Source organism: Rhea americana, unplaced genomic scaffold (assembly GCF_003343005.1).
Source record: "Rhea americana isolate MKP2758 unplaced genomic scaffold, rheAme1 scaffold_227, whole genome shotgun sequence".
NCBI classification, from domain to species: Eukaryota; Metazoa; Chordata; class Aves; order Rheiformes; family Rheidae; genus Rhea; species Rhea americana.
The window spans coordinates 1,244,019-1,268,940 of NW_028186343.1; the positions used below are offsets into that span (position 1 = coordinate 1,244,019).

The window sequence follows — 24,922 nt, forward strand, 5'->3', positions numbered from 1 at the left end:
CTCCCCCCAGCTCGGAGTGTCCCCCCCCGGCACAAGGCCGCGCAGGAGGCTCCGCCGTGGCAGCTGCGGGGGCTCTGCCGAGGCCGTTGTGTTGTTCCCACAAAATCTAGCAGCCCTGGTCGCAGGGGGAAAGAAAGGGGGGGAAAGGCGGCCGGCAGCCCTTGGCCTGCTTCAGGGTCCGCAGGTCACGCGCGAGTCGCGGTAAATGAACGTGCGAGAGCGCTTGGTGCTGCTGCGGGACCGGGAGGCCGGCGCAGCGCGGGGCCTGGGGGCACCGCGCACCCCAGCCCCGGCCCCCGCTCTCGCGTTCGCAGCGTGGCCCGGCACGACGGGGGCCCCGAGCCGGCGTTCACCTCGCGCTGCCAGCTCATTTCGGAAGGGGATCCTGCAGCAACCCGCTGCCTGCCCCGCGCTGCAAGGTGATGCCCTGGGAAACGGCAGGGAGGCGGCAAGGAGTTCCCGGAGGATGTCGCCGCCACGTATCTGCAGCTGAACGACTTTTCTCCCTGTCATTTGTCATTTAAGATTTCCACGCAAGCAGAKAGGAACGGAAGAAGTTTAGAGTGAATTCAAGGCCTTTCAGGGAGCTGCCGGTTTGCCCTCTCGCTGTCCGGCGTGCAGCACCGGCACGCCGGGCGGCAGAGGCTCGCAGGTGCTTGCCGTCACTGCACGGGAATCTTCACTGCACGGGAATCTTGAGTGCTAAGGGAGTGGGGGAGAGGAACGCGAACCTGACTCTGCACGGGTCATACAGTCAGAAAAGCCTTTGTACTTTAAAACGATCGCACGTCCCCAGTCCTGAGATACCACTGCGAGAGGTTCGGTGACCTCAGTGGTGGATAGCAAGATTAGCAGTGTAATTCCACTTTGCTCCTTCATTTATGGTTCCGTTGATCCATTAGCCCTATCTGGACCTTCGTGTACGCTCCCTGGAAAAGTTCCTTCTTTAGGGTTTTCTCCGCTTTGCTGACTGCACTGCTCAGTCCACATGGCCAAAGGAATATTTATATGTAGTCATGTTGCACAGTGTTTACTTGCATCAGTCCTGGCTCTAGGCTAGTGCGGCCAGCCCAGCATTTTCATTTGTTTCCATCGCCCCAAAGGAAGTTTTTTCTCTCCATACTGATACATTATCAGCTTCTTGTAGGAAATGTAGAAAAATGCAGTAAGTTTTACATTTTGTTGCTTAATCATTTAATCTCAGAACATGTATCTGTTTTTAAGCATTTCTCCCATGTTGCGTATCCCAGCTTCAGTTTATGCTAGAAATCACAGGCTCTTACCCTTTGTGTTTCCAAATAGCCCCTGGCAAGCCTTGAGGAACTGAATCAGGACAGCAGTTAAACTGTCACCTGGAGCTTAAACCTCCTCCGTGCTCAGCTGAAAGGGGCTAGATGCTGCACAGCCGTTGTGGCAAAGCTCTTGCACAACCAGCTGGCTTTTGGCAGGTGGAACGGGCCGCTCCTGGGGCTCGCGGCCCAGGCCCCGGCACCAGCCAAGCTCACGTGACACAGGTGAGCAAAACGGGGGAGCCGGAAGGACAGAAGGCGGCAAAGTACAAGGACGAGTTTGCCGTGATTTTAGGGCACAAAAGCAGCAAGGCAGATTTCTCTCTCGTGTAACTCTTGCCATCCAAGGAGTTACTGGGGGAGGTGGTTTGTCCTGCAGGTTTAGAAGGGCCCAAAGTGCCAGTGGTCCCTGCGCACGGCTTCAGGGAGAGGGTGAACCTAGCATCCAGGTGGGCTTTAAAACAGACAGAGAAGACTTTGGTGGTGGTGGTGGGAGTGACAAAGAAATCTTCCTTTCCCCATGACCACACTGTGAAATCCTGGCTGTCATCCCTGCTGTACTGGGACTTCTGTGGGACACCAGCAGCAGCTGACCTGCCTATTTCTCTCTCATTTGTGACCCCAGCTACACGGGAGCACAAGACGGGGGCTCTACACGTCGTCCCAACACCCTTGTGGAGGTGTCCTTGCAAGAACACACGCAGGGTGACCTGTACGGAACCAGTGCCTTACTCAAACAAGCAGAGAATTGGCTTGAGACTCCCTTATGTGGAGCTCTTGAGCTGCAAACATCATAGACAAAAAAAGAAACAACAACAACAACCCAAACCTCAACCTTAATTTGCCTTGGCTCACGCGCAGCAGCCCTGCCGCGAGATTCTGCCAGGGAGGCGCGTACCAAGAAGGGCCCCCGTCCCAACCCCGGTTCCAGGTCTCTCTGTCGAGACGACTGCTCTGTAGATTTGGCTCCTGGTTACGGATAGTCTCTTTGCTCTGTTTCTACTTGAACAGAAGCAATGTGAGGAATTTACCGTGCTGGCAGCGAGAGGTTTGCCCTTTGCAGAAGAGGGAGACGGTGGAGGTGAGGAATGTGGAAGGTGGGCAAAAACGTAGCGTTACCGGGAGAGCCTGCGGCGAGCTCAGGCCGCTTTGGGGAGGTAGCGAAGGGGACCTGTTTTAGCCCGGTGGCGCGCGCAAGCCCGGCTGGGTGGATGCGGTGAGCTGCAGTTTATAGAGGAAAGGAAGTGGTTGGCAGTAACGTGTAAACGGGCCCTTTCCTTCAGGCTTAACGCTGCCAGCGAACTGCTGCAGCGGGGAGAGGCCAGTGCAGCCGCCGCAGGGGTTACCGGGCGGGCAGCAGCTCCGCAGCGGGCGAGGGGAGGGCAGCGGGCACCGCGCTCGCCGACGGGAGCGCGCAAGGCTCTCTTCGACGGGCCTACCCGATAAAAACCAGGTGAGAAGACAGATGGCCTTTGCCTGCGTCAGCGCAGCAACTGCAAGAGTTTTGGGGCAGCCTTGCTTTTCCACTGCTGACACGTAGGATTTCCTGCAGGTCGGAAGAAYGGAAGGGAGAAGGGGCTGGCTCGGCCTGGGGGCACCCGCGCTGCAGGCTCTGGTCCACGGTGCCCTTTGGCACCAGCAGGCAGGTTTACTCCGGAGAGGGGCTGGCGTGTTCCCCCGACCAGCCCGTCCTGCCCAAGGGACGTGCCAGAGCGGTTTGAGCAGCTACTTTCACCTTTTTTGAGTGCTCCAGTAACCTGACTCTTCACGACCAGTATGAAGATGACGGCTGTCTGACACCCACTGCAGCCATCTCTGTGGATGGTGAAACCATCCTGCGGACCACAGCGCAAAGGGGCTTCCAGTGCAACCGGAAAAAAACAGCCGGGAGCCCTCCTCCTCCCTCTTGCCTGGCACTGGAACGCTGCAGGGACAGGAAGGGGACAAAAGGACACGGACAGGAGGGTTATGAAAGGTGCTGCACAGGCCCGTATCATCAGTCAACACCACTTCCTTCCAAATCCTGTTTACACGCTGCGGACCTAGGAATCTTCGGCGTTAGACRGGCTCCTCGCACAGCTGCAACACGCGGCAGCTGTAACCATTAACTTTAGTAGAGACTCAGCCGTGACAAAAGAGTGGTAGAACATTAACTGTATTTAAGGCAACAGTCAGTTCATCTATCATGCAGTCCAGTTACCCCAGGGCTGGCCAGCCCGGCTCCTCCTGCCGCTGCCGCAGCAGTTCGGCAAAGAAGAGCGCCTCGCTTAAACGCCTTCCACCGAGGTCCCAAAGAAGCTCCAAGAGGGGCCAGAGCACCAATATTTATTGAGGATGGGGAAGCACAGAAGTTTCAGCTAAGAAAGYGCCTTTTCTCTGCTGTGTAGGCTATTCTTTGCAGATCATGGCCTGAGTCTACGGTTGCTTGAGGACCTTTATTCGTGGGGCTAACCACATCCTTCCCAGCAGCTAGGAGACCACACTTGATTACCCACGCAGTCTCCCTTTGCTCCAAGAGCAACCTCTAGTGGCCAGGTGCTCTAATACATTCCTGGGCAGGGTCCCCCATTCAAGAGCCAATTTTTGACTCTTTACTGCAAGAGCAAAAAACTTTCTAGTGGGCCTGTTGCAGTGCAAAAGCCATTGTCTATCCCCCTTCTTCATTCGGGTTCAGAAGGATCTGCTCTGTCCTACTTTCAGGAAACCTTTGCCCCTTCTTTGTTGCTGAGACYTGGAAAACTCAAAACAGGGACAAAAAAAAGCGGGGGGGGGGGCACTTCTGACCAGCTCCAGTACCCTCCTCATGGGCTGAATTACTTTGGTCCTCAAGCAGATCCACTTCTGCTGGAGCAAAAAAGAAAAGCCTACAGAGCTGCAGTCAACAGACCTGCAGTGGACAAGAGAGGAAGCAAGTACCTGTGGTCTTTGGTTAAGATGTAGTTTCCTTTCCTTCTAAGTTGCAGAAAGGCTGTGATAGAAATGCATTTTGCAGAATGGTGGTTTTATATGATTTTAGAAGAAATGCTGAAATATGACAGAAAGCACAAAATAACCTATTTTACTTAGAGCGTAACCCTCTAATTCTGGCCAGCCTGCTTCAGGAGGTTCTGCTTGAAATGCTCCATCAGTTCAGGTGCAATTTTATCAGTGGTCAAAGTCTTGGCTTTCAAAATCCCCTCATGTGCTTCCTGGAAGAGCTTCTTCCCCACTGCTTCTTCCACCCGACTGCGCCACTCTGCTAATTTTGGCCTCTCCTCAAAGAGGTCGTAGCCAGCGCCTACAGGCTGCAAAGAGAGAGCAACAGGCCCTGAGAGCGAGGTTTCCACACCAACAGTCAGACAAACCCTCTGCAAGATGGAACGAGAATGAAGCATGGACACGTTTCTGGTTCAAGCCAGGAGAGCGTCATCACGTTAGGTAGAGCTCGCCTCTGGCTTTTAGCCGGTAGGAAGAGGAAGCAAGTGCTGTCATCCTCAGCAGCTGCCGTCCCCTGGGACTCGCAGCAAAGGAGTACTCCTGTGGCTAAGCCGCGGAGCGTCCTAATGCGGAACACAGAGGTCCGCGCGCACCAATCCGTCTCTTCCAAACGTCTGTACGTCCAGTAGTTCATTCTGTGAAACCGATCATGGGGGAGCTTGAGGTAATCARATAGGTTTATTCCCACCTAAAATACGAGAGGACTCTATTCCTAGACAGCCACGGCACTGCATCAGTGCTTCAGTCCGGGAATGGGACCCTACTCTGCCACTCRAACGACAAAGTGGTTAAACGAGGACCGTATATCAGCCCCCTGGACACATGCAGAGTTGAGGTTCCCTCCCAAATTCCTGCTCTAAGGGAGAGCGCTGTTCTCCCAGCCTCTCCTTCCCCTCCCCTTACTTAGTTTGTCATTTATCTTTTTTTCTAGAAGAAATGCCCAAACCAGCAATTCTGTCCGTAATTCTGTAAAAAGAAATGTCTCATCAGAGTAGAAGTTCCCTGGCAAACAAACTCAGTTATGGTCAGAGTCAAAAAGGAACAAGCTTAAACTCCAATAAACTGCAGAGGGAAAGAYTTGTCATTTAGGAAGCGGCAGTGCTGCAGCTACCCCTCGGCCAGGCCTGCGCCCGCCCCAGCTCGCGCTGGGTCAGTGCTCACCTGCATGAGCTCCACCAGTGCTACAAGGTCTGCCAGGGAGACCTCACTGCCTGCGATGAAGGGCTTGTCCTGCAAGAACTTCTCCTCAAACTGCTTCAGAACAACATTCAGCTCTTCAGTAACTCCTTCCAGTTTCTCTGGAGGAATGGGCTGGCCCGTAACAAGAGGCAGCAGCACCTACCAGGGAGAGAAAAAAAATACAGCTTTTTATCTGTTTCACTCCAAACCTAGTTCAGCTCTCCTACTGCCTTCTTCTAAGGATCCCTCACTAGCCATGCATGAGAATAACTGGTGCCACTAATCTTCTTTGAGAGGTTAACGTTGATGTCAGTCATTATACCCTCTGTGTCCTCTTCTCCTCCCTTGAAAGTCTGGAATTTCAATCGACAGAGTCTCCTGTCAAGGCAAACACGCATCACCTCCAAGGAGCTGCATTTCGTTTCTCGTGGGAGCTGCTTTCTTCCCACGCAGAAGGCAGAGCGAGCAGTGCCAGCTGCTCACTGCCCACCCAGGCCAAAGCGCATCTGGACTGCRTCTGCAAGGGACGACAGCAACCCCCGGGGTCTCAGCGCCATTTCAGTTAGGCAGAGAACTGGCTTTGCTGATCAGCAGAGTCATTTCTAGGCCCAGTGTTGTTCCTTTCCGTCAGCTGCCTTGCTGATTCACTTAGAAAGGTCCTGCAAACAGGAGACTTCTTCTTGGGCCATAGAACTCACAGCTGTTAGCGCTTAGTTTTTGGTGTGAAAGAGTCTTACCTTAGTTAAGAACAGCTTGCTCCCCTTCCCACGGATGTTGACATGCTGCCATGACAGGTACTCATCAACCTTGGCTCGTTTTTGCAGGTCAGATGGGTACCAGTGATCAGGTGTCTTGAATTTCCGGGTCAGGTAGAGGAGGATTGCAATGCTACCCAAGAGCAAGAGACCAGTTAGCTGATGAGGTTGAAGCACTTTGTCCTTTCTCCGTCCACCCAAATCTGGCATTGCTGGACCAGCAGCAGCACAAACACCCGATCCAGCTCAGGCWGCACAACTGTCCGCTGGTTACAGCGCACGAGTTTGTGCTGCCCTGACTGCTGAAACTCTGCCCACGTGCAAGCTAGCTCCAAGCAGCAGCTCGCAGTTTTCATGGCCAATGCTGCTTGAATTGCTTATAAGCTTCTCTTGTAACATGAAACAGAGAGATTGAAAAAGAGGCAAAAAACTAACTCGGTGGGAGTCCCGGTAAGGATACGCAACAGTACCCTGGCACGAGGATAAAAAATACCTCAACAAGGGGCTGAGCTTATTTGAGCCTCACCTCTCCGCCAAGGTAAAAGAACCGTCGCGTAGCGCTGGCACTTTCATCAGGACGTTCACCTTCTGGAAATCCTCCGTCCTGTGCTGCCCTGAGGAGGGAAACGAGGCAGCGCTGCTCAGCACCCGTCCGGAAACGCTCCAGGAGCCGGCGACACGCAAGCTCCCCGCTTTGATTGCACGAACACCGTCCTGTTCAAATTCAGAGGCAATCGAAGGGTGCCCCGGGGTGAGAGCTGGGTTTGCCCGGGGGTGGCAAACTTTCCTTGCTTGCTGCCTGCGCTCGCAAAGGTCAGACTGGGCTGAGGCTCCGTTCGTTCGTACCGACCGTGCTTGTCGGCTCGGGGCCGTAACAGCACCGAGCTTGTGCTGGGAGGAACCTGTCAGGGCACTTGTACAAGGCACTACACGAACCTAGAGCGAGCGCCAAGCTCCTTGGAGGCGTGATATTGATATCCAAACAAGGTGGGTTAACCACAAGGACAGTAAGAAAACAAGAGATTTTTTTTTTTTTTGGTGGGAAATAAGGCAATTTATATTCAATTTTCTTTTTAGTCCCTACATGAACATAGAATTCAATGATTCCATAGTGGGTAGGTTAGTACAAACCTAAGAATCTAGCTCTACGTGCAAGTTTTGCATGCACACACTGTATATTGGAGCAGATACGGATCTGAACTTGCTTTCAAGCTAGCTTTTAGGCCCCCAAACCCTGGGAGGCGGAGAGCCAGCTGGAGAGGAGAAGGCATGCGAAGCCTCAGCGTGCTCCAGTATCTCCGAGCTCAGCCTCACGACCCCGATTCGCGTGAGCAGCTGGTGCTGGCCTTCCCCAGCCGCTGCCTTCGGGGACGCTCTGCCTCGGGCTTCCCGACACCCAGCCCTGGGCCGGGCCGTGCTACATGAGTCACCCGGGAATCTTTATGTAGAGGAAAGACTCTAGAACTGGGTTTTTTTGCAAGTACTTGGCAAACCTGATCTGTAACTACTCCCTTTGACATTTGACTCACAACCCGCCCTCCTCGCCCTCCTCCTCCCAAACAGGCGCTGCCRTTTCCTCGTGCAGCTTGCAGGGCTCCCAGCCCTCGGGGGTCTCCGGAGGCCGTGCGCTTTCTGTCCCCCCTCATCCTTTCTGCTGCACTTCCTTGAGGACTACGCTGCTGGGGACYCAAGAGCGCGGTGACACGTACTAGTGCAGCAAGGCCACCCGCGCCGTTGTGCCCAAGGGCCCGGTAAGCGCCAGTCYGTGGGTGCGTGTGCGCCTGTCTGTCTGTCTGTCTGTCTAGCTCCCAGGCACTAGGAGGTGTACACACAGTGCAGGCCTAGGTGCACCGTTAGCACCCTGTGAGCCAAATTACTTGTCTTAAATCCACCGACCAAATCGTGGTGCGCTGGTAAAAGCAAGCGCCGCTGCTGCTGCGGAGCATAAAGCACTGGGAACTGTGATCGAATTCACTTCCCTTTCATCTGCTCTCCGCGACTCATCTCATTTTCCCCTTCTCTTTGAGGCTCCCCTTGTTTGCCTACCCACCTCTCCTGCACGTTACCAGTCTCATCATYGCAACTGTTTCCCGGAAAAGAAGGGAGAGGACCCTAAGAGGGCTTACCCCTAACTCGCTCTCCTGGTGCAATACACCTGATAGCAAACGTTTATTCCTACCAAAACATAGGTCAGTAAGAGGAAAACCAATAATGTGCAATCAATGAACAGCTCAGGCACCAAGATGAACACCCAGAGCCTAAACCACAACACATCCGAGGTTTTTAAGTAGCAAGCTGGAGCCTCTTTTGTTCTTCTATTTGTTTGAGCCCCAGAAGCCTTCTCATCTTTCACTGTTTTAAGCTTTAGTTGCTCAGGTGTTTCTMAGTCCCCTGCATTATCTTAATGCAAAATCCTGCAGAGCCCTGGAAAGGTCAGAGAGTAGTTTTTACCACCTTTAGTCGCAAATAAAGGAGATGGGGATTTTTAACAAGGGTGTCCTTTAGGTGGGAACACAGGATACCTCTCAGGCAGACCCCTACCCGTTGGCGGTTGGCTTTGCAACAAACCGAAACGCTTTCCCCTTCCCGCTCTCGCAGCTTTCAGGTTCCTGGCTGCTGCGCCGTCRCGCTCTGCTGCCTTCGCCTTCTCTGGACCCCGTCAAACGGCTTCGCCACGAGCCGCTCGACCCGCTCAGGGGGTCAGCAGGTGGCCCACGGTCCGGCCCTACGCGGGCGGCCGTCGGTGAGCTCTGCTCCCCCCGGGGACCTCTCCCGAGTGGCCGTTAACTCTGCGTTAAGAGGAGAAAAGCTGCTGCCGTATCAGCTGCCTGCTGCTTGCTAGAGCACGGCCTTTCCCCAGCAGGCTGAATTCAAGACCCCTCACGTCTTGGTTGTCGTCTCACATACGTGAACTTCCCAGCTCTTATTTCTTTAGAAAATCGGGTCGTGTTGCTGTGGTGACACCAGGCAGCCCCCAGCTGCAGGAGGGACACTCCACCCTCCTGCTCCACCAGCACTTTTCGGAGTTTCTGAGTAACCCCGTCCCACCCCGTCCCGCTGCGGCGAGCGCTGCCAGGCTGCTATCTACGGCCTTTCCTGGCGGCCGGGAGAGCCCGGGTGCCGCTGCGGGCTGGGCGCATCCCCCGGCCCGGGCCCCGCCGAGCCGGCACCGGCACCGGGACCGGCACCGGCCCCGGGGGCGGCTGCGCAGCGCCCTGCCCGCCCCGGGCGCGGCTCGGCCCCACTCACCCTTCATCAGCTCCACGTGCTTGAACTCGAAGGGGATGTTGTTGTACTTGGCGAAGATGTAGAGCGCCCGGCAGGGCTGCGAGAGCAGGTCCAGGTAGAGCTCCAGCCCCATGTTGCTGCTGCTGCTGCTGCTGCCGCCCGCCCCGGCCGTGCCGTGCCGTGCCGTGCCGTGCCGCGCCGCGCCGGGAGCGGGGCGGGCAGCGGGGCGGCCCCGGCGAGGCCGCGGAAGTCCCTGTCCCCGCCCCGCGTTTTAACCCCGGAGCAGACAGGCCCCAAGGCAGCTGGTGTTCAGGCCCTGAACGCGTTCTCCAGGTTGCGCCRGGGAGTTTCAAAGGACTCGGGTGACGGTGCAGTTTTCCAGGGCAAACTCTAACCCGGAGTTTATTATACTCTAACCCCTTAATTGCTCAGTGATAAGAAAAAAGCAAAGCCAGCGTGATGCTTCACCTGGCTGCAAAGAAGAACAGTGCACAAGAGGCTGAGTATCCTTATCCTTGCCTGGTTCATGGGGGCTCACACCTGTGGCATAATTTTTCATTCCGGTTACTGTGATTCCAGTCATCAGCAAGACGAACGCTTGCTTCGCTGCTAGAAAACAATCCAAAGTCACTCSTCTCTCTAGGCTACCCTTCCAAACATCCATCTCCTCCAGCAGCTTTCCAGTCCTCCTTCCACCCCCCTCCTTACCTCATTCTGCTCCAGTCCTGTATTGCTAATAAAAAAAATATATTTGTATCTATACAGATACTTGTTTTGTAAAGAAAATAAATGCACACTAGCAAGCGTGCCCCTGGGCACTTCCTGTTGAGTATCTCATCCAGGTATTTGGAGGCTGCAGCTACACAGTAGCAAGACACTAACAGCTCCGACCCTTGTGCCAGGGGCAGCTAAAAATACCAGTAGCATGTGTCAGACAGATATTTAGGGCTTGCACTGACACTGCTAGAGTCCAATAATATTCATCTTATATGTGACCCAGGCCATTTTAGTCTGCATTAACACTTAATACCTGCTCTTACCACTAGTACCTAATGTAGAAAGGGTAAGGACACAGAAGAGCACAGGACTAGTACTGAAACTCCCCTCACCACTATCTCAACCCCTGTACCCAGAAATCCTTAATAGACACTGAATGTTTTAAAAAATTATATATAGCATTTATTTAAAAGTTGCAGTCACTTCAGCCTACAAAAGCTCTCCAAATAGTAGTCTGCTATAGGTACAGTATAGGTTTTCTGCATTTGCAGATACAGCTGCTTGTGCAGCAAGGCAAAAACATTAGTTGTCCCACTTTAGAGGCAGGAAGGGCACAGTCCTCATGGTTGGAGAGCAGCAGTTCCATCAGGCCCATGCTCAAGAACTGTAGAAGGCTCTTCCGTTCACCGATGGAAGTTTTACAGATGCCAGTAGGATACAATATCGAGGTCTCCTCAAGGCAAATTGTTTTTTTTTTTTTGAAAACCAGTAATTGAACTCTGTTCCTCCTGACCTTGAAACAGAATGAAGCCCTCAACAGCAGACTTAGTATGTGATAAAGTTGAGGAGCCAACTATCCAGCTGAGGACCTAGGTTCATTGGTATGGTGCTGTGTAGTACAGTCCATGACCTATCCAGCTGAGCTTCAGTGCTACGGAACATGACCTCCTCTGCTTGCATTCAGTCAGGCTCGTCTCTGTGCTCGTTCATCCTGTTCAAAATGAAAGTCAAGAACGTGACTGAAGATGCTGTCTCAAGGTCACACAGAGGGAGTTCGGACAGCAATGGGACAATTTAATAATCATTTCTGCCCTGCCCCAGTTCTCTAACACTCTTAATCCACAACTCAAAATCATCAGATTTTTCAGGGACAGACCTTTAAGCTTAGCTTTTGATTTGARTCACCAAAATAGAGAGCAGAACACTGACCTAATTCATGGAGCACAAAATCTATCATGGATCCCTAGTCTAYGCATTAGACAAGTTAAATGACACCTTGCTTCTGCCTGAAAGCTTTTCACCATCCCACTGGTGTTCAAGGGAGGGTCAGCAGAAAATGCTTTCCTGTTTTAGAAAACTCAACTTCTAGTTAGCACGGTTGTGAATTAGTGTTAAAACTCTGTAATGGCAAAAGGCTTAATCTCTGTATTTATCTGTGTTCCTCCAGCTAGCTGCCAAAATCTTAGCTCTAGAGATAACGAGAACAAGCTGAAGAGAAAAGGGAACATAAATACTCTCTGCTTTCCTTTTATTTGGAGGACGTCTTTCTCTCTTCCCTACCTTCTTCAAGTATTTCATAATAATGCACCCAGAAATACTGTCTTTGCACTGAAATGGAACTATCTCAGTTAAAGAAAAGGATCCTGGACGCTAACATTTGTATTGGTCATGGGTTGCAGTGAACAGTATAAGCTGTAATTTGATTTTCTGCTTTCTTCCCTGTTGCAATTACCTTGACCATTTTCTCAAGCTTAGACAGAGCTTCCTCATATTGGGGCACCAACGGCTTTAATAACTTGCCCTTCACCAAGTACTGCTTTATGTCTGTGATGCCAGCATCCTTCAACATCTGCAGAAACCTACGTTCCTGTGCAACAAAACAGACAGAGGGGGTGAGGTAAGGACCGAGTCTCATCTCCTGTGAAGGACAGTCACTGTCCAGCTGGGAAATAACTGAACAGAAAGTTACAACCAAACACAAAGCTCAGCTGACTGGAGAAGATGGAAAGGAGTACGAATTCTATCTTTCTCATACTCTTTCCTGCTTTCTTTCAGAACTAAACCCTGACCAATTACATACCTGAATCCTAAGGACCATGTTGAAAGCTAAGCCTGCTTTTCCTGCACGAGCTGTTCTTCCAACTCTGAAATCAGAAAAATGAGCGTCAAGTCAGTTTAGCCATCTAGTCACTCCCGTTATCAGCCCTAAGAGCCCCTAAATTCTGCAGATTTAGAGAACTCTGGTTCTGAGTTTCTGCAGTTAGTACAGCAGCACTAGCCATATATTACAAAGGATGAAATTTTCTAGGACTCATTCTTGGCTGCTAAGCCTTTACAATTTTCTGAGCATTTGAAAATCCAATTCTTGACATTGTCCAGGAAAATATTTCTAGCTCCTGTAAAATACACTTTATGTATTTTGCATAAATAGGACAGGATGCTGGTCCTCTATTCCAGTATTGTATTACTCTGCCAATGTGATATGTTTAATTTTGATTGGAAAGCTATTTGCATATTGAAATTAAAAAAAAAAAAAAGCTAAAATTCCTTTAAGTTCATATTACCTATGCCATATAGTTCAAAGCAGTATACCAAGTTCACACTTACTCCTTTCATTGCTATCTTACCGGTGAATATATGTCCTGATGAACTGAGGCGTATCATAGTTTATCACACAATTTACTCCTTTGATGTCGATTCCTCGAGCAGTGGCATCTGTGCTGATTAACCTGGTTTTCGATATATACCTAGTTATTCTCAAGTAACACCTTTGCACTACAGATTGTAAATACAAGTGAATACAGCGCTAATGTCGCCTATCTCTGTTCAAACTAGCCAAACTGACCGCTGAGCACAGCAGTAACGTTGCAAGTCACTCCTCAGTGTCACTGAGGGCATTAGCCACCTGCAGATCTCTGAGCACCACTCTAGGCTACTCATCTACTGTTGACATGGAAAACTACTGGCTGTTTCCAGGTTCTCTGAGTATGGAATGCTGATCCTGAGAGCTCCCACCGTTTAGGAGGTTACAAACCCATAAACCATCCAAACACTCCTTTAAGTCACTGATCACAGACACCAAGGTGTAAAATCCCAGCAGCTGAAGAATTTAAACATAGCTTTTGAACAAAAAATGAAATATTTTAAAAAACAAAAAATTTACTTTCTTCTCAAAGACATTCCATAGCTGGAATCCCATACAGTTATCCAATTTACAAAGCCAATCAGGTACATGGATGAAAGCTGAATCTTGACTGCCAGTTCGATCAGGGATTTCTTTGGTAGAGAACACTGATGCTACATATAGTTCTGGCAGTAATTCCATTTTCATTCCAGTAAATACCAGATCCCAATCAGATACACTAAAGCTAAGATTTTCAGAACCGCATGCGTTTTGGGCAGCAATATGCATAGGCAGTTACTTTTACTGCTCATTATAAAATAATGCAGCTAGATTAAAACAAGCCAGATTATATGTAGGCATCAACATAACTCAGAGGTTGCAAGCTCAAGTCTCCCACCTATTTCGTAATTCAGTTGCTGTGTGCTCCGTTTCACAGAGGACCCTGTTTAACTGCGTTCTTGGTTCTAACATGCTTTTCACACTGGCAATAGCATATGTCCGAAGACATGCAAAAAACTCATTTAAGATGCTCACAGTTGTATTTTTCCTTGTTCAAATTCCTTCATGGTTCTATGTCTCTCATTTGGAGGCAACCGGGAAGAAAATTCAGCCACAGTGACTCCACCAAAGGCTTGAATCAGCAGGAACAATCTGTAGGTAAGTGAGAGAAATTGTCACCAATTGTTATCCAGCTTAGCAACATTATCTGATGAATTAGTACTGTAGCCATTTCACTAACATAGTCACCTATGAGAAGCCTCCTTGGAGTTGGTAAAACACAACACCCGGGTAAATTTCATTTTCAGCATGAAGTGCAAAAGGAGCAGAGGCTTGGAATTCAGGTCACAAGGCACATAACATTGCTGCAATGGACAGGGAAGAAATTCAAATACAAATCCACTTCTTGCCAAGGCTATCTCCTCAAAAACCTCCTACCTGTCCAAGACCTAGACAGGCTTGGAGATTTTGCTGTTGACTAACAGCAACAAAACTAGACCCCACAATGTCACTTCCTTCAGAATAAATCATATCTAGGGCCTGTGAAGACACCAGTTGGAGCAAGAGACCTGCGCTCTAATGTTCTCGCTGTTGCCTACGGCAGGTAACAACATGCGCTGCCTTCTTGTCTTCAAAAGCGAATGTGACCTTTATCCACAGGCTTTGAGAAGCATGTTGCACAGATGCTTTGAGATGCTTTTTGCTCTGGGAAGTGACAGTAAGTTATTTTTACTTCACATCTCTGTTCCCTATTGCTATTGAATCTAATTCTTCATGAACAGGGTTTAAAAAGAAAATTCTGGTCCTAATTGTATGAATACTGACTAATGAGGCAGCAGATGAGCAAAGTTAGAGCTTTATGTGTCATACTTGCTCCCCAAAACCACTTTTCCTCCAGCTACTCTGTAATACAAGGCATCACATGGAAGATATTTTTGTTTGCGAGATTCAAGGATTTTTTTTTTAAGCAGTCATGAAGTGGAGTCACTTTCATGGTTGCAAGAGAATCAATGTCATACCGACAGCTCCTCAGGGAGTGTGTATTTCTCAACAGTATCCTGTTCAGTCTCTGCTCCATCTCTGAGCAATTTTTTCTCAGAATAGACAGATGTGAAGAGGCGAGGCTGGAATAAGCCCAGCTGCTGCAATTTCTCTGGGTCCTGGGTTAGTGTGGCTGAAAATAGCAGCTTCTGTAAGGGTATCTGTGGATGGCAGGAGCTGAAATAAACAAAGCACAGAAACTGAGCTTTGAGGACAGAGCAAAGGAATTCCTTCAGAAGTCCTTTCAGATGGTGTTACGACATAAGTAAGTATCTCTATTTGAAGCTCTTTTCCTAGTGGAAAGGGGGCCTTTCCTGTAGCTTCCTTCCCACCCTTGTTTTATGATGTAGTTCACAGACAGATCTGATCAGCACTCTGAACCCAGCTGCATTTGTTGTCACAACCCATATCTTTGTCTCCTAGCCACCCCTGCCCCATCCTAACCCTCTCCTTAGTCTGCCTCAGCTCCCAGCTTCCTACTCTGGATGATCTAGCTGTATATATCCTGCCAAGTGCCACACGTCTCTGCCATGCTGTATGGAAACAGCAGCTGTAGAGAGATGAACAGGGTTCCTTCAGATCAATTAGTCAGCTTGTCAGAGAGGAACTGCTACAGTTACTGTGCAAATGAGTCAGAAACTAGCAATATTTTTGTGTTCTTCTCATGCTGCTCTAATCTAGCTAAAGAAAAGTCAGAGAGTATAACACTTGGATTTCACTCTAAAAGACATCCTTTAGTATCAGCTGTTCACTGCCACTTTTTCAAGCTATGGTAAAGTAGCTACCTTACTTTGGCAGACATTTCACTGAGGAAGCAGGCTTTGAGAAGGTCTGCAGCAGTGTGCTGTTGTTGTACTATGGTATCTAGATGCTGATGCCTGTTTTACCAGTTCAAAGAAGTGCATTTTGCAACTTACTTGGCTGCTGTTATAGGCCCTGGCTTGGTCCTCTGAAAAAGCATATTGGAGCCAGAACCATCTTCTGCTTGGAATGCAGCTTTGACAACTTGGTTCAGCCAGTTCTGGTGCATGTCATCAATCATACGGTCAGCTTCATCTATGATCTGGAATTCACAAAGACAAAACACATGACTTGTTAAATACTGTCTGACACTACACAGCTTTTATTTTCCTTCTATTTCTATAACAAATTAACCATAATGTAAGATACTGTTACCTGAAATACAGGATACAGAAACAAATTTGTATAAAACAACTGTAATCTTTATGCTTTATGGAAGCTTGTAGTTAACAGAATTCTTTCCCCCTCCTTCCTCCCATAAGGACAGAATTCTTTCCCCCTCCTTCCTCAAATAAGGACAGATGTCTCATTTTCTACCCTAAACTGAATTTTGCTTTTGTTATGGTTGCTCAGTAGCCAACCTGGCATTCAAACTACACACAAATTCCTTCGCACTTAAATCCAATTCTTGCCTTTGAATAAGAGAAAAATCTCCAAATCCTGAATAGCAACTATGTGTGTACTCAAACTACTACAGTTTGGTAATTTACCCTGAAACTCTGGGTTTTGACTGATAAGATTTTACTGTGGGTTTGCGTTTGCAAGAGGAAAGAGAAAAGGGGAAGCAGGAAGCCATTTGAATGTCAGGAGTTGGAATAAAACACTTCATCTCGAGACAGGAGACAGCTGCCTGAAAAATCCGGAATGTGCACCAAGATCACGCAGCAGCTCCAACACAGACCTTGCACTGAGATGGGAGACCTGTGGGGCTGACTCACCAGGAAGCGAAGCTGTGTCAGGCTGAACCCTGGGGTCTGGCTAATGTGATCTGCAAGGCGCCCAGGTGTAGCCACAATAATATCAGCCAGGCTGCAGTAGCCTGTTACTCTGAAAGAACAAACAACCCATCAGTAACTTCCTCTCTGCAATGTAAGCCATGTAACAGAGATCCTTGGTCAGCAGACTTTAAGATTTCTCCTATTCTCTTAACTAAGAAATAATAAAATTCAAATATGCAATTTACCTTGAAGAGCATGCAAAGGCAGTACTGGAGACTAAACCCTGTTCTCTGTTACACTACTTCATTTGAAGCAGAAAGGAATACTTCTCATCACAATAAAACAGTTTAACTGCAGCAAAAACTAATTTTACCAAATATTACCAAGCAGATGGTAACAGAGCGCTCCTTGAAGCAGGGGATTTTTATGGATAAATTTTACTCAATAATATCTAAGTTTCAGCTCTGTCCTCTGATAGAACAGTTTGCTGGCATAAAGGTTAAAAGCCTGTTAGCACCTTACAAAACCAAGCCAATAAAAAGAATCTCATGACAAGGGCTGTTCTACTTATAAAGTATTTTATTTGACTGGTGAACAGAGTGGACGCTTCTAACAGGTATTTCTTTCCCTCTACAAGCCTGTTGCTTATACAATAGTTACTAAGATGGCCATCATTTGCACCTGCAATCATAAGGTTAATGTTTGCAGCTGGTAGAATACCCTCAAAATCTAATAAAACACAACAATCACAAAAATGGGTAGTAGCGTGCATTCTGACAAAGAGAAAACAACGAGTGCTTAGCATAAATGCACTATCTAAAATCATTACTGTGTGACAGTGTGATGCAATAGCCTACTTTGATCTGTTTACTGAGATTAAATAGTTAATACACAAACTCTATAAACCTTATCTAAAGACCATTGTACTTACTTTTTCTGGACAAGCATTTCCTGCTCCTTTGCAAAAGATTTCTGGCCAGTAATCGAAACGACCTTCAGACCTGTACCGTCAGTGTAAATGTTGAATACTTTACTCACCTGCAAAGAAGAGATGGAGTTTCTTAGCCACAATGAAATCAGTTAAAGTAACGCTAATGCATCAAGTCCATTGATAGGGTTGTCAATTCAGGCACAATTCTGTGCCTGCGTCACAGAACAGCCAGAAAAAGCATTTATTGCACCAGCCTTTCCCTTAGCCCAGTTCTGCTCGGAGAAAGGGGGAACAGCCACATACCTGTTGTGCCAATTCTTTTGTGGGCAGAACAACCAGAGCTCGTACTTGGCAAACTACTCGATCTAGCAGAGCCTGCCAAAACAAAGGCCAAATAAGCCCCTGAAAGCAGGGGGAAGAGGATTCTCATAGGCAAGTCACTGAGACAATGGGCTTGATGCATCCTCCCAGAACCATTTCCATTTTATTCCCCTCCGTACTCCCAACTCTTCACACTGTGCCTTTCATCTGGGAAAATGAGTGGGATGCAGAGRCAAAAGGGACTTGTACAGCTTCCTCAGACAGCTCTGAGCTAAAATCTGGTGTTTTATTATGTCCACAAATTCCTTGACTTTTTAAACTACCTCTAAAGGCTTCCCAAATTTTGCTGTAAAACAAACACAGCGCTGGTCTTTTTACCTAAAGATATTTACTGTAGATAAACTCACCTGTACTATAGGTATGACAAAAGACAGGGTTTTACCACTGCCAGTAGGTGCTGACACGCAAATGTCTTTGGGGCGGTATCCTCCCTGCCCCATCAAATACCCATTGGATGCACTCTGTAGAATAGCAGGGATCACCTCTGCCTGAACTGGATGGGGAAAAAATAAAATAAATAAATAAATAAACAGGAAATAAACATTAACTGTAGAAGTTAACGAACTGAACTAAAAATCGGTCTATCTGGAAAAGCAGTGTTGTATGCAATTAATGTTTCCTTGTCTGCTGTTACAGCTAGGAACATAAGAGAAAAGGAAATCAAAATAGAGGAGAGGCTATCTGGTTTTACTTGTTTCTTTTTCACTCATGTGAACCTACCACTTAATATAAGAGACTTCCCTCTTCTATAATTCAGTCATTTCTAGTGTTTAACTTGTATGTTACCATGTTAAATATTTTTATATTCATAATTGTCTTCTTGTCCTCATGTTAGGATGGCATTGGACAGATTTAAAACAAGAGTATTTGTCTGTAATCATCCTTTCCCTGGAGTACTGTCCCATATTTAAATATGGAMTATGCAACATGGTAATGCAGCCTCATCTGCCAGAAAACTCAATGCACAATTCCTGTGAGCTTTGGTGTCATTCACTTCCCTGTAGGAGAGTTTACTAGGAGTGAAACAAGCACAGTCCACTAAGGACAACAGCTTCGACAGTCTCCCACGAACTCTCTCCCCTGTCCTGGGACAAGCCCTGACAGACTGGACAACCTTGGTTATCTGTGAGCAGTCAGGGGACCTAGCTCAGTGCCAAGGCCACGCTCAGCRAAGCATACGACACACGAGTCCAGCAGACACCATCTTCACCAGGGAGCACAATGCTGCTTAGCATTCTGTAACTGAAGGCTGTAAGATGAACTTGATTTATGAGGAAACGTGAGAAGCTACCAAGATATCCCAGGACTAAATTAACAGTAGCATTAACAATACATTATGTAATAACATATTTAAAAAGACGTGCTGGCTTGCTGATGTAGCCTTGATGAATCCAATACGGTCTAAGGCTGTGGGCTCAGTGCTGCCAATCTGACRTAGTAACTTACAGAAGCTGAAGGCAGGAGATCCCACTTCCCCCCACTTCTGTCCTACTGCTTCCAACACTGTTTTCTACATATTTAGGTGCTGACACTTACTGTACCTATCTCCAAAACAGGTAACATCGCAGAAAATCATTTTTTTGTTTGTTTGTTTGTTTATTTTCTTGGATAGTTTTCTGCTGCTTCAATGAGTTAAGTGGATTCCAACTGTGGTCCAATTAGCAGCAGAGATGGTGCACAGTAAGGAAATAAGGAACATGCCTGGGAGCAAAGGGGGGAAGAAATCAGAGACCATGAGTAAGACCTCCCTCTTTTGGCACCTACGAGCTGCATTTAAGATTAGTTAAGTGATTTYAATCACTCAGCCCAGGCAAGGCTTTGAAAGAGAAGGATYAGAACATGTATGATCAGGTTARAGCATCAAACCTGCTTTTGACCTAYGTTTTACTTTGTTAACTACATTTAATACACATGGCATAGGAAGAGATACACAGACTRCAGGATTAATGTAAGTCAATTTAGRAAGAGACAAGGGTACGATTAGGGTACCTGGAAAAAAAGACTCTATTCCATTCTTTTGTAGCTTCTTCAACAGCTTGGGATGAATTCCTGGGACATCTCTGATTGGAACTAGATTTTCTTTGATACGTTTTTGCACAAGTTTGGGTTGAGCAAGCCACTGTGGTAAGAAGGGCTGAACCTGAGGTGGGAGGAAATGAAGCAACAAAATGCTTTTGCCATCAAACAGGCAATACTGTATGTAAAATAAGCTGATAAGATGCCCCTTCCTTCCTAGTCATCATCAAAGTTCAGTGAAGCTAGTTACCTTCTGCCCTGGCTTTCTGTCATAGTCTCCAAGAACTACCAAACTAGATGGTGGTAGATTTGTCTCTTCCTTGAAGGCTGCTATAGACAGCTCCTCCTTTCTGCTTTGATTTTCTTCAACTTTTTCACTGTTCTCTTTTCTCCTTGTTTCAACTCCTTCAGTTTCCTCATCCTTCTTCTTTCTTTTATCCAATTTATTTCTAAGGTTACTTCTGTTCTTTGGCTGCACAGTGACTTCTTGAGAATCTGGAATTTGGGTAATGGTAACATAAAGCTAAAGATCAGAATGTATTACAGAAAAGGGTCACAGGGAACATGTTACAATGTAGAACTTAACCATTTGTGAGATCATCCTGCTCCTTAAATCCATGCACAAGAGCTAAATGGTACTTTGGTGGCATTAGCACAACTGAAGATAGAACTGACAAAATTCCCTCCTTCCCTTACACTAAGCTGGTTCCAAAAGTTCATAATATGGGGCTTTCTACTATAACAAGAACTGCTTTGGGAACCTATTAAACTGATGAGAACAAAATTTATCCTCAGCTAAATTTAGCTAATTACTCAAAAGGCAACTTGCCTCTACTTCTCTGTTCAGAAGTATCCACCACAAAGCACTGGGATCCTATAGTTTCAGTTTATCATTACCTGCTTCATTCCTCTTACCTGCTTCAGTCCTCTCTTGCGACACGTTTGCTTTTTTYCTATTCTTTTTTCTCTTCTTCTTCGATGGAGTACAGCCACCTGCTGCCTCCCCAGTATCCACCCTTTCTCCAGAAGGGCTGCAACTCTGGTGTCTCTTTAGCTTTTGTCCTTCGGCACAGGAATCCTCTTCACTCTCCCCTTTCCTCTTTCTTTTTGCTCCCCTAGATTCATTCTCAGAATTRAACCCCGAGTCCCTCGCTCTGACATTTTCACCGAGTTTATTTTCTCTTCCTTCCTGCTTTAACCCTTCGGGAGGCAGAAGCGCTTCCTGCTGCTGTTGCTTCTTCAGCTGCCGGGCTCTCGCCTGCTCTCGCAGCCGCTCCAGCAGCACCCGGGACCGATCCTCCCTCTCGCTCTCTTCCTCACCGGCGTATCTGCAAAATTCAAGGAGAAAAACCTCCTCAAGCACAGCCGGGCCGCATTCATCCCCCCCCCCCCCCCCCCCCCCCCCGCCCACCCCCCCCCCCCCCCCCCCCCGCCATGGTCGGCCCCTTGCCGGTACCTGTTGATGCAGAACAGCGCCATGGCCGCGCCGCGCCGCCCGGGCGCGCTGAGATGGCGTCACCAGCCCCAGGCCGCCCGGGCGCGCTGAGATGGCGTCACCAGCCCCAGGCCGCCCGGGCGCGCTGAGATGGCGTCACCAGCCCGCGGGCGCCGCGGCGGAAGGATCCAGAAGGCGCCGAGGGAGGCGCGCGCCGCCTGCTGGCGGGGGGGGGGGGGGCGCGCATGCGCATGAGGGGGGAAGCGGCTAGCGGCGGGAACGGGCAGCGGCCGAGAAGATGGCGAGTTGGGAAGACGTGAGGCGGGAAGAATTGCCCACCCGCCGGGCCTTGAGGCCGCGGCAGTCACCCCGTGCCSCAGGCGTGCCCAGCTGGGAGAGCAGAGGGCAGCCCTGGGGCCCCAAAGCTGCGGAGGGCCCCACTGGCTCCAGCAGGCCTTAGCATAGCACAGCCCCCTCAGCCCTGGGGGCTGCCACACAGCCTCTTCGCCTGCTGCACTGCCCACCTGAAGGAACTCAGCACAGCTGGCAGCATTTCTGCTCCCTGAATGGCAGCAGGTCGCTCCCTCCTTGCCCTGGTCCACCCCAGGCAAAGAGTTAGAGGAAGGCCTCCCTGAGRCAGCAGGCACAGGGCTGGCCCCAGGACTGTTACTGCTGTAGAGATGGAAGACACAAAGGATGCACAAAGCCAGCCGGAGCAACAAAAACCCTGAAGGCACCTATCACCTGGATCCCTGCAGCAGGGAAGTCACCACAGAGCACTGTCAGGTACCTGCCACTCAGACTGTATGGTGAAATACCACATCTGAGAAAYGAAGAACAAAAACACCCCAGCTCCCTATTGTTTCACCAACCAGAATGAAACAAATGTCTGATATCACCCAACTACATCCCCTACCTGACCAGGAAAGCTCACACCAGCCAGCCTCCTTCTAAATCTTTATTTGTTTTCTACATAGAGAAAACAGAGGAATGTTGAAGCAGTAATATGTGAACACACTAGCAAGGAGCCATCAATCTGTGACAGTGCACAAAATGTAACACGGGGCCATTTGTGCAGAGGGCTCTGCTAACTGGCAGGAGAAGGGCAGGTCCAGGAATATCCTCTTTGGTCAGATGAGAGAGCTCTACGCAAAGGTGGAACCATTCCAGCCCACATTGGCAGCGTTCATGTCAAAGTAGTTGATGTAMACCCTGCAGAAGAGGCATAATAATATAAAAAACAGTGAAGTTATACCAATGACTATTTAAAATAAATGGTTTAAGATAATTGAGGCAAGGGACAATGCTTGAGAAGAAGCAACTTCCAGTAAAACTGCTAGCCAAAATGAAAGCTTGAATCTAGCTAACTTTTCTGACAGCCTCCAAAAGTCAAGGTTCTTTGGAGTGCCTGAAACTGCACTTTGTTTTTGAAATATAAACTTTCTTCTTCAGTCAGAGATTATTCAGACACCAGACTGGTTAGTAGTCATGAATTTTAGGAGATCAAAACTTTTGGCTTCAGAGTGCTGCAATCTTTCACAAGTGTCAAACAGATGGGCAGTTTGTCACAAACGTCAAGCAGACCCTCAGGGCTGGCTCTACAGTTCTTCCGTCCAATCCCAGAAYATAAGTGGTAGCAGGTTCTTCCTGTCCTTCACCACAGCACGCAGACACTCTCCTATGGCTCTGCCTGTCACTGAAGAAGCTGTTCACAAGCTGCTAGTTAGTTTCTTTTGTCTCCAGTCTGTTACCTCKCCTCCCTTCTGCTTTTAGTCTCTCATCATGAGAGGACAAGACATCATACCTCAAAGGCAAAAAAACGTGTTGTATCACTTGTCAGTTTTCTGCTATTTCTCCCTACTTCAATATCAGGAAAGCATTTAATAGAGAACTCTCAAGGGAAAGATGTAGGCAGACTCTTAACTGGACATGAAAAAACTACATGATCACTATGTATTTTTCCAAACWCAGACTCATGCAGGCTTTTTATTCTTTTTAAACAAAGTCTATCTGCCTCTCTGGACCTGCTTTGAAAACAAGGATAGCATCATCTTCCAGCCTTACCTGTCTGCAGATACATGCAAGTGCTTGGAAATCAGATCACACAGGAGCTTGGTGTAAGTCTTGTTTTGCTGCCCTCCTATTTTGCCAATGCTGTAAAGACTGCAGAGAGCGCAGGGATCAGTGGAGCCCCCAAAGGACATCATTTGGTCAGGTATGATGTGCACAGCTATATACTGTGACAAGGGAACAAAGAGTTAGAGGACAACTCACTTCTGTAATGCTCATTTGCTTTAGGTACTGTAACGGTGTTATGCGTGGCACACTTGAGTACCGTTCTAGTAGCACAGGACTGAGGCCAAGCACCTAGCAAGGCGCCACCCCATCTCCTTCTCGAGACTCCAAAGCGTAACTGCTGAGAATACTAGATCCTAAAGGCTAACTGCACATCCCCCCAGCTGCCTGCTACAAAGCCATGTCAGAGTTACGGTCAGCACAGCCCACATGGGCCACATGGCAGTGCATCCTGCAGGCACCCYCCAGAGCCTGGCTCCGCGCCTCGGGAACCAAGGCTGCGTTTGCATTAAGCTACGAGCAGCACCGTACTGCTGCCTGCTGTAGTGCAGCTCCTGCGTGGGGCAGTGACCATGCAGCTGGAGAAGGTGGCCTTTGCACCCAGKATCCACCTCAAGCATCCCTGATTTAGCTGCTGGCCCTGTCTAAAACCTATCTAGAATTCAGCCACATCAGTCTTTGATTTCTTAGGCAGCAGCAATCTGGCCGGCGAGCTGGTGTACGCGAGCCCAGGATAAGGCAGCRCAGCTCGGAGGGAGGAGGCAGCCCACAGAGCTCCGGTATCTGTTACTTCGCCAGCGACTCGCTGGCTCTGCGGCTGCTAGTCGCTTCCCTCGCGTCCCGTGGGGCTAAAATCCCGGAGGCCCAGGCAGACCTCGGCCGCTTTAGCCATTTCAGCAGCCAGGCCCTGGGCGCGCCGGGCTTCTGCGCACGGCGACTCGCACACGGCCGGCCTCGCCGCGGGGCGGCCGCGGGGGAGGGGGGGGAGCGGCTTTCGGCGCGGCGAAAGGGCCGCGGCTCGCCGCGCTCCCGCGGGGCGCCCGGCCCGGCCCCAGCCCGGCCCTCCCTCACCTGCGCGGGCTTGCCCGTGGCCTTGGCCAGCTGCTGGGTGAGCTCGCCCAGCAGGCTCTCGGGCACGGCGTCCCTGCAGACGTTGGTGTAGATGGCGAACATCGGCATGGTGGCGGCGGCGAGGGCGGCAGCGGCGCAGTGCAGCGCGGCGGCGGCAGCAGGCGCCTTTCAGTGCGCGCGGGGCCGGCCTTACAGGGGCCGCCCCCGGCAGGGAGACGGGGGGGGGGGAAGGCGGCCGGCCGCCTCCCCGGCAAATCTGCTACCCTGACTGCATCTTGCAGTTTCCACCCGCGCACGGGCCCTAACCAGGGCTCTTCCCCCCTCTCCGCCTTTATTCGTTTGATTTGTTACTGCTGTTGAGCATTTTTTTTGGGGGGGGGAGGGGGGCAAATTGAGTCCTTGATGTGCTGGGCAATTCATGCATAACGTGCTCCACCTGGCATGCGCGCACGTGGTATTAGCCGGG

General features: G+C 49.3%; 3 protein-coding genes across 4 annotated transcripts in view; all 3 read right to left on the minus strand.

The window, feature by feature from the left end:
• The window catches only part of LOC146595391 (glutathione S-transferase theta-1), a 20,119-nt gene extending 10,490 nt beyond the window's left edge, over positions 1-9,629 (minus strand). Inside the window, exons 1-5 of one of the 2 annotated variants that reach the window (XM_085305835.1) lie at positions 9,449-9,629; positions 6,726-6,813; positions 6,182-6,332; positions 5,427-5,603; positions 4,274-4,573 (exon numbers count right to left, since the gene is read on the minus strand). In XM_085305835.1, coding sequence (XP_085161961.1) covers positions 4,367-4,573; positions 5,427-5,603; positions 6,182-6,332; positions 6,726-6,813; positions 9,449-9,560 — 735 coding nt within the window. In that variant the 5' untranslated portion in view covers positions 9,561-9,629 and the 3' untranslated portion in view covers positions 4,274-4,366. Of the gene's footprint in view, positions 1-4,273; positions 4,574-5,426; positions 5,604-6,181; positions 6,333-6,725; positions 6,814-9,448 lie in introns of those variants that run through there. The other variant, XM_085305836.1, reaches the window with a different exon arrangement.
• A 952-nt stretch (positions 9,630-10,581) lies between these two features.
• Positions 10,582-21,396, minus strand: DDX51 (DEAD-box helicase 51). Its single transcript, XM_085305837.1, has 16 exons — positions 21,331-21,396; positions 20,790-21,202; positions 20,125-20,369; positions 19,848-19,998; positions 18,206-18,351; positions 17,781-17,852; positions 17,478-17,584; positions 16,547-16,655; positions 15,725-15,870; positions 14,786-14,984; positions 14,016-14,131; positions 13,803-13,919; positions 12,772-12,873; positions 12,225-12,288; positions 11,877-12,011; positions 10,582-11,135 (listed from the first exon to the last, which is right to left on the minus strand). Exons 1-16 carry the CDS (start codon positions 21,351-21,353, stop codon positions 11,109-11,111), a joined length of 2,172 nt encoding a protein of 723 aa, XP_085161963.1. The 5' UTR covers positions 21,354-21,396; the 3' UTR covers positions 10,582-11,108.
• An 858-nt stretch (positions 21,397-22,254) lies between these two features.
• Positions 22,255-24,646, minus strand: LOC146595393 (macrophage migration inhibitory factor). The gene is made up of 3 exons (XM_085305838.1): positions 24,457-24,646; positions 23,374-23,546; positions 22,255-22,521 (listed from the first exon to the last, which is right to left on the minus strand). Exons 1-3 carry the CDS (start codon positions 24,562-24,564, stop codon positions 22,455-22,457), a joined length of 348 nt encoding a protein of 115 aa, XP_085161964.1. The 5' UTR covers positions 24,565-24,646; the 3' UTR covers positions 22,255-22,454.
• Between the last annotated feature and the right edge of the window lie 276 nt (positions 24,647-24,922).